Raw genomic sequence first — 16,150 nt, 5'->3', positions numbered from 1 at the left:
TATGTATATATTGAGCAGAAATTTAAAGCAACCTACTAAAATATATATAATGAAAATGTAATTTTCTTCGCTATACTAATTATAGTATAACAGAATGAATCTAATCTGATGGATGCAATAAATTTAATCTGATAGATACAATTACGATTTAATAGCGAGATTAAATTAATGAAAAGGGTAATGATTTGTATTGCTGAAAGGCACGAAAGGTGGCAACGAAAACTCCGTGATGCTGAACTAGAGTGCAGGGAAGAAAGGAAAGGTTATGATGCCCCCCTGATTGCTGATCTCGTTTGGTGCTACTTAGATGTAAGGTGGCATCCAGATTTGGGGATTGGCTGCAGCAATGAACCGCATACAGGTCCAAACACTTCAGTATAAAGCCTAAGGGAGTATAACTGAGTAAGACTGGTTTATCATCTAAATCTGGAGATCAAAACAACGGCCTTACTAATCGCAACAGACAGGCCAGGCCACGACTGAAAAGAAGACAGCCAGCTGATTTGTTGGTTTAGTATTCCTATTATTGTTAAAATATTTCTGTCATTGTTATTACTTGTAACAGGTATACATTATTAAGTTCGGTCCCCTTGTAAATATCAAACACCTATGCAGACTGATTATCCCCTGAATAAATAACTAAATAAATAAACCACTACGCGCTAAGTTCCAGAAAATAATTAATTTTTGGCACTTTACGAATTGAACCCATATTTTCTTCAAAAATTCTAGTGCACCTACCCCAGCAACTCCAAATATCAGGGTATACTTCGCAACAACTGTCATTTCATTCGGATCTCGTTAAAAATAACTGTTCACAACACATATTAGTTAGTAGAGAGAGCTCGATTCTACAACAAATATTTTAACACAAATATTTTACAAAAATTATTTTAAAATTTTTTGTTTGTTTTTGTGATGTAAAAAATAAGTTCTTTGAATGATTTTAGCAACTGTCGTTTCGGTCAATAGTTTTACAAATACGTTACACAAAGCCTTTTAGCGTGTGGAGCAGACTCTGAGAGTTGCAGCGATAACGTCGATATATTTTATTTAGACAGCTATAAACAGACATACACACCTTTCTACACAGATTTGAAGATGATTGGAAAACTGATTGGCTTTATAGGTGGCATGGCGACTGCTGCTTTTGTCGCATATTGCGTCTACTTTGATCATCAACGCCACAGCGATCCGGACTTCAAGAGGAAGCTGCGGGAGCGTCGTCGCCTAGCTCGCCGGAAACAGGAGGCTATGATGGCGGGTGGTCCCGATCTGTGCGATCAGGACGGTATCGAGAAGTACTTCCTCCAGGAGATAAAAATGGGCGAGGCGTTGATTTCCAGCGGGGAGTTCGAGACTGGCGTGGAACACTTGACGAATGCCATTTTGGTGTGCAATCAGCCGACTCGCTTGTTGCAAGTCCTGCAGGCCTCTCTGCCGTATCAAGTGTTCGATATGCTGATCACAAGGATGCAGGAGTTTGGCACCCGCATAACAACAATCAAAGAAGTCGGAGATGCCTTCGAACCCGCTCCCCTAACCGACGACCTCGAATAGGGACAACAGTGAAGATATTCTATAACATGTTATCTAAAGAATTTATTCATGTTCGAATTGGGAGCTCTAAATTATCGTTGAGCACTCACACTATACAGCGAGTATGCATTCTAGACATGGGATTCTAATTACTGTTCCATAATTTATTAAGTTGTTCAAAAGGGGAGATAGGGTTCTGTAAATTAAAAAAGTTTTCAAGACGTCGTAGATACACGTGGATACAAAAAAAAAAAAACCTTCATCTTCAACTTTTGTTCATAATCGATAGCTTAACTTTTGCCAAAGTTAATCAAATACTAGCATAAAGAACCATTCAAACGTCTGGAGAAATTGTTCGATTTGCCAGACATCATGGTGTTTCTTGAGAAAATGTGTGACAAGTTTTACCGGCGAAGTTGTTGTTGTTTTGGGATGTACGAGTATGCACTCTATATAGCCATTAATTGCAAGAAGAGAAAATCGATAAGCCTCTTTTGTATATATATGGCAGTATATTGCAATTATTCACTTAAAAAAGTATTAATAAAGTTTGGCGCTTGTTTTAATTGCATTTCTTTTCCAGACAACGCTGGCCTAACTTTTACGCTTTCTTAAATCGTGAAATTTAATCGGAGCTTAATATTATTCACTCATCCAGCTTAAATCATAAAAAAACCAATTGCTTATCAAAAACGAATAAATGATCAGAATGACAAATTTCTGTCTGTCTTAAACAATTAAAAGCGAATTTGTCAGACAATTCCAACATTTATATTGTCTGCCACTCTGTTGACATTTCAATGCCTTGTCATTGTGTCGAATTTGTACTTCCTGCCACGTGTAGTACACCTAGAGAAATAATAGTGTACATTTAAATAGTGCAGTTAAATTCATTCTAATACAATTTTACTTAGCTAGTATATATATTTATTCAAATTCATTCAAACACAATTGTTAATGATGGACGATTAAAAGGCAAAACCTTATGTTGAGATTCTAGCTTAAGCCACGGAGGGTACGAAGTAGGAATTACTTCTGGACTTAATAAATTCCCGATGCTTTCTATACTGCGAAAACGAACCGCAGAATCATAGTACTAAAGTGCAGAGCATGCTACAAAGCTGTACAGAAGCTGAGCAGTATATGGAACATTAAATTCTTCGAAACATTTTTGAAATTATTCAACATTTCTTTAACTATATTCGCTTTAAATATTCCACATGAGGCTACTTAGCTGCTTAAATATTAATCTCCAAACAGTCAATGGGTGGATGCTAAAAATTTGAGATAATTTTGAAGAGTGATTTAATAACCTGCCAGTATCCTGCTGTGCTTTGAAAATGTTACCCTGCCTCCTTCATTGAGGCAAGCCTATGTTACGAGTTCAACGCAATAGTAGAGGAGGTTCATTCTTTCAATAGCTTTTGGTTCCCTGAATTTGAAGTCTGCTATAATGACTAGTTTTTTGGCATGGGCTGCTAAAAAGCAAGGACTTTCGAGTTAGGTCGTTATTAGTGTGCATTCCTTCCTTCGGAGTTGTAAGAGGTATTGAGTGAGTGGCTCATTATGCCATTGGTAGTGATTTCCCCATTGCTACCAGCTTTCCAATTGGTTACTGCTGTAGAGAGCTCAAAAGGAGTTTAGTATGTCGTTCGTGCTTGCTCTGTTCCTTGCCAAAGTCTCCGCCATCCTCAATCCAGTCTATTTCTCTTCTGCCTCGCTGCATGCCAGCTTTAAAGCCAACTTCACCGCCTTCCTTATTGCGAATACTACTACCTGAACGATGCTCTAAAAGTCAGACAACTTGCATGAGTGCTTGAGCTCAGGATCTGCACAGTATGTTGCCGTCCCAGTTACTGTTTTCACCTTAAAACTATTAAGCTTACATTTTTTCAGTCATTTGTACATAGATTATTGTCTGTTTTTTTTTGTTTGAAAAAGGCAAAATTGAAATGTGAAAAGTAATGTTAATTAGCTGTATTTAAATTGAATTTATTTAAGAATATTTTCCAGTCTTTCTCTTTTAATTAAAACTTGAATGAAAAATAAATTCCGAACATTTCATTTGCCTTGCCCTTTATCTCTGAGTGTAGCAATTTACGCAGAATTTATCTGCAAGAAGCAATTGAACTTGGTCCTGAATCCTTAGCTATGTCGGCGCCCATAATTTCCCATTAATCTCAGCTGGCGACCCACGGATCGATGTGATTGATGGGCGCCTTTTGCGCTTGGCATTGAACCTAGCTGGGTTCCATTTCAATTTTACAATGTCTGTATACGCGTTGTGTGTTTGTTGTTAGTTGTTTGTTTTGGCCATTTGCTTTGAAAGCGTCGCTGTCTTGTTTGCTTATCTTCTCGACATGACAGCGGCCAATTGGCCATTAGGAATGCGATTGCTACTCTCACCATGAGAGGAACATTAACCCCAGCACGTTTCGGTGCTTAAACAAAAGAAAGGTTTGAGGATACGCCCGCCGTTAATCTAAATAAAGTTCTTGCCGCAATATTTAGACTATTCCGGCTTTTTTTAGTTAGTGTCTTGGCAGACCCTTTTCTGCATTCAAGTTCTTAAATTATGACCTAAAATATACTTGTTTAAGGGCCGGCATGTTGTACCCAAATCCCTTTTTATGGCCCATAAATAGGTGCAGCTAAAGTTGGAGAATTTGTATGCATGACAGCCATAAGGGAGCTAGATTAGCATGAAAGTGTAAAAACTCGTATTTTTCACTCTCAATACTTTTTTGTAGACAAGTAAGTAAGTTTCTTCTGTTGAACTTAGTTGAAACTTTTTTGGCAGATCCTGTATAAAATGTGCATGGAAAATGTGGAGGAAATATTTGCGGGAAGCTTACATAAGAAGGTAAACCCATGCGTTCGAGTAATTACAGCATTTCCATTAGTGACACAACCAATTGCAATCAATTCTTGCTGTTAATTTGCGGCTGCTGTGATTGCCGATGTGGCTTTTATTACAATGCTTGAGTGCACAAAACGTTGGGAGGGCAGTTGGATAAGCAGATAGAATAGGTTATCGGCTGATTGAAATGGATATACGAACTTGTGTTGTCTCCTGGGTTAGCCCTGACTTCCTCCTCAACCTAGTCGTTATATCCACCTCCCCTTTCCACAAGCTGACGGAAAATGCATGTTAACGTAATTACATAATGCGTTGTGGTCGTAACGCTTGAAACGCTTTATCACAACAACCATGCGCCTCATTGTCCCTGCAAATCGGCAAGGCTGGACGTTGTCGGCCTTTGTCGCCAAAGCCCAATTCGCAAAACAAACGCTGCTGCAGCAGTTTTCCATTTCCATTAAAAGGCTCGCAATCTAGCCAACCAGATCTAGCCAGTGCGAAATATCTGCTAATTTAATGGAAAATTATTCGAGGCCTCCTTGTTGTCAGGATGGTTGAAAAGATGTGTTTGCTTTGCCAGCTGTCTGTGCTGCTAATTTGAGCAATTATCATAAACATATTAATTAGGCTAAGGCTTTGTTGTCAGCTGTTTTGGGAACAAACTGTGTTGGCCGGCAAAATTTATTAAACACTCCCAAATGGCAAATGCCAAGGCCTGTACATGAGTACAGCAGTGTGTGTGTGTGTGCGGGTTTAGTGCAGTATTATATATATGTGTGCTATTTATAAAGAAAGGACGAAAAGGTTATTAGTTGTGCGCTCAGGTCAAGTACTTATGATTAAGAGGTCAAATAGTAGTTAGTGGTAAATGGTGATTGTTATGTCAAATAGACACATAAAGCAAATTATTTGGAGATGCTTTCAAAGACCAACTCTTGAAGAATTCACATAAATCATAAAACAAACAATCTGAAGTCCTTATTAAATAACGTTGCAGTTTTCGTTAATTAAACATCAAATTTCTGCATTGGAAATGTTTGCCGTAGTTAAAATTTGTTTGTTGATGATCATGACAGTATTTTAACGATTTAAATGTTTTCAATAAATTCGACTTTTTATTTTTGGCCGGCTACTTCATTTTGCCAAGCTATAATGACTATTCTAGGGCTATTGCCACTATTCCTATAGTAACTATATTAATCAATTAGTTTTGCCAAACTCTAATAACTATTCTAGGGCTATTGCCACAATGCCAATAGTAATTATATTAACTATAAATAAATGACAATTTTCACGCACTCGTTCTTAATTTAATACATTTCATATAAAATTCCTCGTAATGTTTTCAAACAACACAAAATTCCATTGAATTTTTGTGTAAATTAATATGGTTTATGTTCAAATTGAAAGAAATACATTTTACTGTAAAACACAAAAAAAAAAAATCAAACAAAAAATGTATACAAACATTTTTGCTTGGACATAATATTTCATCACAAATGTATTTCCAAAAAAGAAATAATTAGTGTGCAATTAAATGTGCATTTTTGGTATAAAGACAGAACAATAAAAACAGATGATACATATATTAGTTCAAATAAATTATGCATAGAAAATATAACGCATACGCACAGTTGTGCGTTGGATTGAACTAAAAAAAAAAGTACCTAAACATGCGATGAAAAGTAGATATTTGTTTAAAATATTCACACAACAATTAAAACATCAAGCATGAAAGTTTCGGTAAAATGAAGGCTTACGTCTTTTCTACAACATTTTGTTATTATGTTGACAATATTTTATATTGGCTTAAAAATGCTGAAATATTTTTGCATAATGTAGCTGTATTACGTATTTTCCATTAAACCAAAAGTTTGTTTAATTTTAGTTGTTGTGCTGTTGAAACCGAATCCCTTTTTTGCAGTCTTACATTTTATTATAAAACTAAACTAACAAAAAAATACGCAAACGCAGAGTTGTACGAGAGTGTGGAAATATGAACGATTTAAATGAAATTGTAAAACTTGAGATAAAAGTTCGAAACCAATTTGGGCGTACCGATAACATGCAAGTGCGTGTATATAGCTGGGAAAGTGTATTCAATTTAATAAACAGCAACAAAAATACTTGGAAATGCAAAGTGTTTTGTGCCAGCGGGAGCCTAAAAATTCAAACATGAACCGTTTTCCAGACACCGCATACCAGTGCCACAAACAAACAAACAAACAAACACGTAGGCAGCACACACACACACACATACTTGTATATAGAAACCGTTATTCATATCCTGTCTGCGGATGTGGCGGCGCACATTTGTGAGAGTGTTTAAGTTTGTTTCATCTTTTTGCAGTTTTTCGGCACGTTCGAGAGTTTTTCCCTCAACTGTTTTAAATTTCATTTTTTTACGGGCTCAACTGAACAAAAACAAAATAAAAGACAACTGCAAAGCTTTATATTCACTTCGTTCATACAGTTTTATTTCTTTTAAAAAATATCCAGTTGCAAAACTTTATTGCTTATATTTCAACTAGGCGGATAAGCAACAACAACAAAAAAGATAGGGAGCAATTCGAACCTTCGACAGTCTGCAAAGTTGCGAAAGGAAATCCGCTTGCTGGCTATTTTCCTTGTTGCATGCGCGTGTGTGCCTTCCTTTTCCCCTTTTTGCCAACTCGCAGTTCATTCTTTGCCAGTAGCTGTAACGTCTGTTTGCATTTGCCTTCAAGCCAGCACTTGGCAGTCATGGACGAAGCCCAGCAAGTGCTTTGCATGCGACTATCGTCAAAGGATTTGCGTCACACAGTCCTGCGACAACACATGGAGCGCATCCTCTACGCTATTTGCATGCAAGTCGGCAACAGATGGATTAAACTACAGTTCTGTACACTAATAAAAACCTCTAACGCTTTACACCTGTTTATAAATAAAATTGTTGCTTTGTAATTAAATATTTGTAAATGGATTATGTACTTAGTTCATTAGGACTTTCGGCGAGCTAAATTTAAGCATAATTACAAATTAATGGTAAAGCTCTTCTTAGACTTTGGAATATTTATAAATATTTAAGAATATCTAAACGCTATGAAAATTACGGAAGATTTAAATGAAGTGAATGTTATTTTTCTTCAACTTGTATAGATAAGTTGACCCAAAGGAGAAAGAATCTTAGCCACGCCCAATTTCAAAGCGTAAAAATATACATCTAGGCGTCGTAATACCTTAACTTGACTTTCACCGGACTCTAGAATCTTAGTTAATAGTTTTAAAAAACTTCCATAAAATAGTTCACAATTTATGCAGAAGAAAAGTGAACGCCTAATAATGAAAATAAAAAAACAGGGGATTTTTTGTTTAAATATTAATATGTTTCAATTTTTACAAATATAAGATATATATTTTATTTAACAATAAGTCAACAAATATAGGCTGTCGAAAAAGCCATATAAGCTAAATAAAACAATAACATCCAGCAATGTTTCTACCTAGCATAATCATATTTAATTCATTGTATTGTGCTAGTATATTGAAAATTTGTTAACTAAAAAGCTCAAGAAGAAAACTATGTACCAACATAAAAGACCAGATATGCAAAGAAAAGATTGCAAGTGGAATGGAAGAAGTGCAATGGAGTATACACAGGCACATCAAAGCGAACGGTGGACACAAAGGAGCCACAAAAATGGGAAAAATTACGACAGCACCGGCAAAGCACTCAACAAAAACGGGATGTATTGACTAAGGATAGTTAGGAAAATTTAAGCCATAGAACAGCAATGCGAGAGCAGGGAAAGAAGACTTAAATATAGGAACCTTAATGAAGACATAAAACGGACGATTAGTGATGATGCCTTAGTACAAACGTTAATTATATTTAAAATGTATATATTTTAATATAAAAATGCATGGATGTAATGTTTTTTAATAAACACACTCCCTGATGAGGGTACGATAGGCAGCCGAAACGCGTTAAAGAATCAGGCTTGCGTTTTCAAAAAGGGTAACATACTTATTTAAAAATAGTTTCTAAACATTTCGCTATATTTATTGCAAATATTATATTATCTATAAATAGATAAATTATATTGCAAATTATTTATTTATTTTCTTGTGTTATTAAATAAGACTCTAGGCCTAAAAATGATAATTAAATTAAACAAATGAAAGGTACTAGTAGGTGAAAATTTAAATGTTATTAAAAACAAATTAGATGTAGATGACAATAAGGAGATAAACTAAAATACTTATAATACATTTCATAAATAAAAATATTTTTTTTAAATATTCCAAAGTATTACGGGAATTGTATGGACCAACATAATTATTTCAATAGCTGAGCTTAGACACTGGATTACACAGCTCTCACCATAGACGCATGAATTTATATTAAAAGTTTTGTTCGGTGTACTTTTGCTTCATAAGAGCTACTATGTCTACTAACTAAGAGTTGATAGAAAACTGCAGTTGGCAGAATGCATACCAAATTAGTCGGCTGTCAAGTATTTCTGAAAAGTTAACTGCGAACTTGCCACAATCTACCGAGCAGCACGTGCCTTTTCTACCTCATGCAAAAGAACTCTCAAACACACATCCATAAGTCAAATTGGATTGCTTGGAAGATTAATGGCTTGTGGCCTGGCTACACTTATCTGAGGTATTGAGTTAATGACTAGATGAGGGGAATGACGAATGGAAATGTACATAAATGGCAGGTGAAGACGTAAATTGGATTCGTGGAAATGTCCGATGCATAAATTAGCTGGCCGAATGAAGCTGAACTCATGAAAAAATGCAAATACCTTTCACTTTAGCGTCGAAAGTTAAACGAATTCTGCAATTTAACTTTCTTAAACAAAACAAAATGAAAAGAACTTCCACAATTTTATAAAAAAACGAAGAAAAAAAAATCAGAGATCAAGGCAGGATTTATATTTAAGTCCATTAGCTATGTCTGGCCTACACGCACGTAAACAGTCTGCAAGTATCTTACAGTTCATTGAGCTTGAAGAAAGAAATTCATGTATGTATTTATATATAACAAGCGCACAAAACATACGAAAAAGTTTCGTTTTTTGACATGAATTTAAAATGCAAATGGGAAAAAAATCATAGCGAAATGAATTCAAGTAATAATGTCACATATGCGCACATAAATGCAGATGTCAGTCGACCTGTTATGAATCTAATTTTGACTTATAAATATTGAATAGAGTATTAGTGAGAATTGATGGCTGCATAAGCAAACAATCTTATATTAAAAATTCGTTGGTTCTGTAACTTAAATAGTCAGTGCTGAAGCAATTAAACGAATTTCAATGTTATTTCTATCTACAGTTTTGACTGAATAACAATTGGTGGAAGCATAAGCAGCCCACGGCATAAACTTTAATGTTTCAGAATATTCAACCTAACAAATGCATGTTTACGCAAAAAATGCATAATAAATCAAATATTTACAAGCATATGTAAATTAGGCTTTTAGACTAAATCAAATATTTTTCGTATTACTAATTCGAATTCTGCTACTATATTTATTATGCTTGTCCCTTTTGTAAACAAACACTCATTATATGTACTTTCAACACGCTCTTTAGCTCTACTTGGCATCCAAACACTGATATTTTAGACGATAGCACTAATTTTTAGAGATCAACATTTATACCCTATTGTAGGACGCATCATTCGAAGTTCAAAGCGTTGATGAGCTAGCAAGAGTAGGCTCTTCCAACCGTTCATCATTCCATATTATCATCATTCTTTGAATGGAAGATTATTAAAGAAGCTTATGGCCTCTTTGAATAAGAAAACCAAGTTCCTGCATCTCTTGGTAGAGTAAAAGGAAACTGTTTATCGATGCACAATGCAAATATTGCAACAAGGACGTTACCAGCCATAGTGAGGAATAAGAGGAGGAGAAGCAATTTCGCCAAGACATTTTAACATCTGCGCAAATAATGCATTTAGCGACAAGAAAACTTCATAAGGCAGGATGAGCTACTATAGTCCAGTACATCGGCCACAGTGGCTTGTTCACTCCTCCTCTTGTTCCTCTAGTCCTTTGCATTTTATTTATTAATGTAACAGAAAATGGGTTTAATTGGTTTAGTGTAGTTGATAATTCATAACAAAATCTTTCGAAATATTTCTACATGAATTTATTTTAATTTATTATATGAAATCATTTTCCCACAACGAGTTCCGATTAGCTATACTCGTACCACCCAAAATTTACATTCGGTTAATACTCTTTCAGTAATAAATATTGAGCTTAGCGACCAAATCTGAGGTCCCTCCAATATAAAGTCCAAAATCAATGCCGTGTTGAACGAATTTGCAATCTTTCGCGTTGTCCAATCTATAACTCAGTGTTCGCTATTTGTGAAATTGTGTTGAAAGCAAACTATTAATCATGCTTCTCCCTACAACAATTCATTGATATATGAATGAAGCCTTTAAAAAAGAAAACGCAGAGGCGATTGGTTATGAATCAATTTGCAGAGACTGGACGGACTTGGCTTCTCGGCGTCCTCTCCTTTTTAATGATCCTCCTTTCAGCTTCAATTCCTTAATTACGCGTATTTAATGCACTCCTCTGCATCGCCGGCACATTTATTGCATAGTTTTTTCTTATTTACATTCTCACCTGTCAGTGAAAACTGATACCTGCCGACATTGAGAGTCTGGCCTGCATTGCCTCAGGTGGCAAAAAACTGATATTGAGGATTTAATATGGCACGTGCCATTTGCCTTGGATGTGAGCCAAGAAAAGAGCAACAAAGATTGACATCATTGATGCCGGAATATTAACAGCAAAGTAATCAGACATATACTAAGTAGTAGAAAGTACATGTTTTAATAAATGCAAAGTGAATTTACCTTATAAAATGATGTTAATCTTTAACATAAGTTTAATTACTTAAAACTCATTTAAATTACATTTATTTCGAACCCAATCTAGAAATTAATAAGCTCAGTTATTTAATCGCAATTCTTAATTTTTTCTATTTATTTAAATGTAAATATTATTTGATATTCATTATAATTCTGTTAATGGCCTAATAGTCATTTAATATGTTAAATCGTGCTTCAAAGTTTCGTTTACATTTTTCGCAAGAGAAGGGTGGAACAAGGTTTTTTTTTGTAAATTAATCCTTAGATATTAAATATGATTAAGTCGGATATTAATGCGTAACGGCTTTAAGAGAAGCTCTCATTGAAAAAAAAAATATTAAATCAGCTTTTGACGCTTAAATGGCTTCAATTAAGTGCTTCGTAAGGTTAGCGCGGAAGAAGAGGAAACATCAGAGTTAAATATTTTTTAAATTCATTTCATTCATCAATTTGTAGACTAAAGCTCTTATATTTTAATAAATGATAATAATACAGAGTAAAAATGTTAAGCTAGCAAATTTTCAGCCAACTGGAAAAAGTGCTTTGTATTTTCTACTTCTGGAAATATAGACTATAAAGGAACATCTATTTATATCTAAATAAAAACATAAATTCATGTATAAAAAAAACTATTGAGGTAATTCATCAAGTCTGAACACATTTTTGTCGTTAATAAACTCATTCTGATTTTTTCTTTTTGTGGGTCGTGGGTTCACATTGGCTCCTTTTTTCGTTTTCTTTATCACCATCAGGCTGGCCCAATAGCTCTGTCTGACGACTAGTGTCATTTTTATTTCTTAGCAATATCCAGTCGTAAACGAAATTGTGTTCACCTTTGAGAGATCTCATCAGTTTACTGAAAAATTTAATATTAATGGTTGGTGAGACGATTTCAATGGGCCTCTATAAATCTGACTATATTCATGAATTATCGGTAAGCTCTAAATCTAATAAAATCTCTAAAAAACAAATTCGACTTGAAATTAAATGACTTACAATGTTACTTTAAAAATGCTTTAGTTATCTTTTCTCACTTAATATATTAAGCTTTTAATGTCGAAAGCGAAATGCTTAGAGCTAAGAACATATTTACTGAAAAATCATTGAGATTAGTTACAACAAAATGCATTCCAATCGAAAAAGGAATAATTAATTAATAGAGAAATTTTCGGTCGATATTGAAAATGATGGATTTTAATATCGCAACCACTGAGACTTATTTTAAAATATACAAAATTGTAAAGAAAGGGTCTTTTGTTTAGGCAAAGTGATTCTAATTGACTTGTAAGCTCACCGGTCATTAAATCTGAATATTTTGTCTAGATTGAAAAAAAAAACTTACTAGAATAATTGTCGTAAATGTATGTAGTCTGGCCGCTGATCGAAATCTAAACAAGAAAGGAATGCTAAAGTCGAGCAGGCTCAACTCTTAAATACCCTGTACCACCCCACAAAAAAGTAATTAAATTAATTAATTAATTTAATTTAATTAATTAACTAAATTAATTTAATTAATTAACTAAATATTAACTAATTAAATATAAAATATTCCATGCATGCATACATACATTTACAATTACATCAGAATCGTGTCTATGCGTGTTTGTGTACTTGTACATATGTATGTATGTGTGCATTGGGCCTGGTTATATGGCTATAACTTTCTTTCTGATCATTCTTTCATAATGAAACTTGGTATACGGATATATAATTACTAACCTAATGTGACTACCAAATTTTAGTTCAAAATTCCAAGAATTACGGGAGTTATAGAAAATCGTTAATAGGGGGGGAGTGGGGGGGTGGATCAGAAAAAATGAACAAACTCGTCCTTTCTCGGTCTCAGGAGAATCTGTATACCAAGTTTGGTTATTCTAGCTCTTATACTTTCGGAGATCCTTGCGTTCATACAGACAGACAGACGGACAGACAGACGGACAGACGGTCAGACGGACAGACGGACAGACGGACATGGCTATATCGACTCGGCTTGTCATGCTGATCAAGAATATATATACTTTGTGGGGTCTACCAAGCCTCCTTCTGTGTGTTCCATGTGCACTCGCACAAAACTAATATACCCTTGTACCCTTTGGGTACAGGGTATAAAAACAGCTATAATTCAAATACATTGCGAACTCAGGCGGTAAGCCGCTACAGAGCACCGGGATCGAAGTGGACTTCTTCACTTCGAAGATTTTTTCCAATCTCTGATGCGTGCTGTTGGCTTTGAGGCCCTGCCAGGGCAGTGAGCCCAGACCCAAGTATACCATGACATAGCCTAGGGATACCATATCATCACGACGCGACTGCTGGTTGCCCAGATGGGTGTTGATCGAGGCATAGCGAGCCGTGCCCGCAAAGCTCTGTTTTTCACAACAAACTATGTGGATGCGCGATTTTGGATCGCAATATCTTTTGGCCAAGCCAAAATCAATCAGGAAAAGATTGTTGTAGTTGGATCCGATGCCCATGAGAAAGTTATCGGGCTTAATATCACGATGAATGAAACACTTTGAATGCACATACTCCAGGCGACATATCATCTGAATGGTCAGCATCACAACTGTCTGGACAGTAAAATGACGTTTGCAATAGTTGAAGAGATCCTCCAACGATGGACCGAGCAGGTCTATAACCAACATTTTATTCTTCGTATCCTGAACAAAGTCGCGCATGCGTGGAAAGCCGGCGTCACCATTTAAACAACGATATAAACGGGCCTCTTGATCAAGGTGGCTCCCAGGCGCATTGGCGTTCTCGAACTTAATGGCCACCTCATCGCCGTTCTTAATACACTCGCCCAAGTAAACGCCGCCGAATGCGCCCTTCCCTGCAAAGAAGCCGAGTATGTTTTTGGAGTGACGCCTATTGTGTTGCAGTGGCTTACCAATATTGCGTATCACTCGATATTTGTTTGCCACAATTGAAGCACAGTGCTTTGTCGTTATCGGCTGCATGCTTTCCATCTTTAATATAGACGATTAATCTACAAAAGACTGAAATGAATTTGCTTGTAACCAATTGTCAAAGTCATTTCACAGATATTGTATAATGGCTATAAGCTATATTAATTAGATATAAAGCACCTCTATAAAGCTCTTATAAAATTTGCTGTGCTAGGTTTGGAAATAAATGTTTTATATTTTGAATTTAAGAGCTTGCTTAAGAGTGCTTTCTGAGCTAGTTTTGATACACTTCGTGGTATTTTTTATCGTGTTATTTTATAAGCAGTTCTCCTTCTTACGCCTTTCGATTCGCATCAATTAATTGCAATTATTAGTTCGTTTTTATATTTTGATTATTTCCCCAAATTTTTCCCCATGTTATTCATAATTTAAAGTAGCTTTTATTATTAATAACTGAATTAATTTTAAAACATAGTGCATGAACTTTGAAAGTAGTAGTATTTTTAAGTTTCTTTTATTGCAGAGTTTAACGGAATATTTTAACTAAATAGAGAAAGAAATCCACGCTTTTCTATATCTGTTATTTGAAAAAGAAAAATACAAGATAATTGATTTGGTTTGTTTCCTCTATCTATAACTAATGTGTGTACTTCTGATGTTATGAGAGTTAGGAATTTAGTTAAATTAAATTCCCTCAAGTTTTGCAATTACATTCTTTTAATGGATTCGTTAAATGGACGTCTGCTTCAAATATACTTCTGACAACAAATTGACCGCACAAGCAAGCTAATAAAATTTCAGTACATGCTATATACGTAAATTTACTACACATTTATGGTATATACATATATATTTGTAAGCTAAAGCCTCCTGTGCTGGTTGGTTGCGAGGACTGCCAAATAAATCACGCGCTCAAATGTGCGATGAGCTTAAGCTCAAATTTATTTGTTTATTATGGTTTTTACGGGCCGCGTGTAATGTTGATTTAATATTTATAACAACAATTGCCAAAGACGTCAACTTTTACAGCGTTTCCTGCTTGGAATGGCGGATACATCAACATACCCTGCCACACACTTAAATCACACACACACACACACACCTGTATATAACCATATATATCCAGAAACATGCTGTTGCATGACATAAAGTCAGTATATAGATATTTAAGAAATTAAGTTTATTTATTTAGTGATTTTTTATATTTTCCACGGGATTTTCACGAAAATCGCAATTTTATTTGTGGCTTAACAGTTTTATGGCTGACAAGAAGCGTTTTTCTGCATCGATTTGGCCATAAAGTTGGTAAAAATAATTGAAATGGCAATGGCCCAGACATTATCGAAGCCACAGCAGTTTGTTTGTGGTAGTGGCTGTAAAGCAAATTGCCGACAACTTGTTGAAATTGCATTGCACGGGCACTCAGATATATATCCTTAGACGTTGGTGTGCACATAAGAGTTGACTTCCAACTACACTCAAAAAAAAAAAACACTCTAGAAATGTAAGTAGTCCTTAAATTATAAAAATTAGAACATAAATCATTAACAGCGGGATAAGAAAGAAAAAAACTTGATCGGCCTAGGACTTTGCAGTTGCGAGGGTTATCAGTTCCCTGATGATTAATAATTTAGCTTGAATAAACAATTTTAAATTTATTCAAATTAAATGAACGAATATGTACTTGAAATGTAAAATAATGTAAGATGTTATTTGTTTTCAATGTATTAAACAAAAGAAAGAGCTAAACTTAACTTAGCTTTAAAGGTAATTAAAATTACAGGTAAGCTGTAAATAAATAAATAATATAAAAGCTAGTTTATAAACAAATTTGTGGGAAACAATTATTTTTAACGAAAAATCGTTTCCAAAAGCAATACTATTTCTAAATATAAGATTAGGAACAAAATATTTTGTGTTCTTTAAACTTAGATTTAAGTATCCTAAAAATATT

The 16,150-nt window shown here is 34.8% G+C and overlaps 2 protein-coding genes across 2 annotated transcripts; one reads left to right on the top strand and one right to left on the bottom strand.

The window, feature by feature from the left end:
* The first annotated feature begins 831 nt into the window (after positions 1 to 831).
* On the top strand, positions 832 to 2,105 carry LOC115624168 (mitochondrial import receptor subunit TOM20 homolog). The gene has a single exon (XM_030518765.1). It carries the CDS (start codon positions 1,102 to 1,104, stop codon positions 1,558 to 1,560), a length of 459 nt encoding a protein of 152 aa, XP_030374625.1. The 5' UTR covers positions 832 to 1,101; the 3' UTR covers positions 1,561 to 2,105.
* A 9,860-nt stretch (positions 2,106 to 11,965) lies between these two features.
* On the bottom strand, positions 11,966 to 14,256 carry LOC115623871 (casein kinase I-like). The gene is made up of 4 exons (XM_030518417.1): positions 14,178 to 14,256; positions 13,401 to 14,120; positions 12,630 to 12,693; positions 11,966 to 12,143 (listed from the first exon to the last, which is right to left on the bottom strand). Exons 1-4 carry the CDS (start codon positions 14,254 to 14,256, stop codon positions 11,966 to 11,968), a joined length of 1,041 nt encoding a protein of 346 aa, XP_030374277.1.
* Positions 14,257 to 16,150: the final 1,894 nt, after the last annotated feature.

Source organism: Scaptodrosophila lebanonensis, unplaced genomic scaffold (assembly GCF_003285725.1).
Source record: "Scaptodrosophila lebanonensis strain 11010-0011.00,11010-0021.00 unplaced genomic scaffold, SlebRS2 tig00000053-arrow-pilon, whole genome shotgun sequence".
Classification (NCBI taxonomy): Eukaryota; Metazoa; Arthropoda; class Insecta; order Diptera; family Drosophilidae; genus Scaptodrosophila; species Scaptodrosophila lebanonensis.
This window is presented reverse-complemented; position numbering and strand designations above follow the sequence as displayed.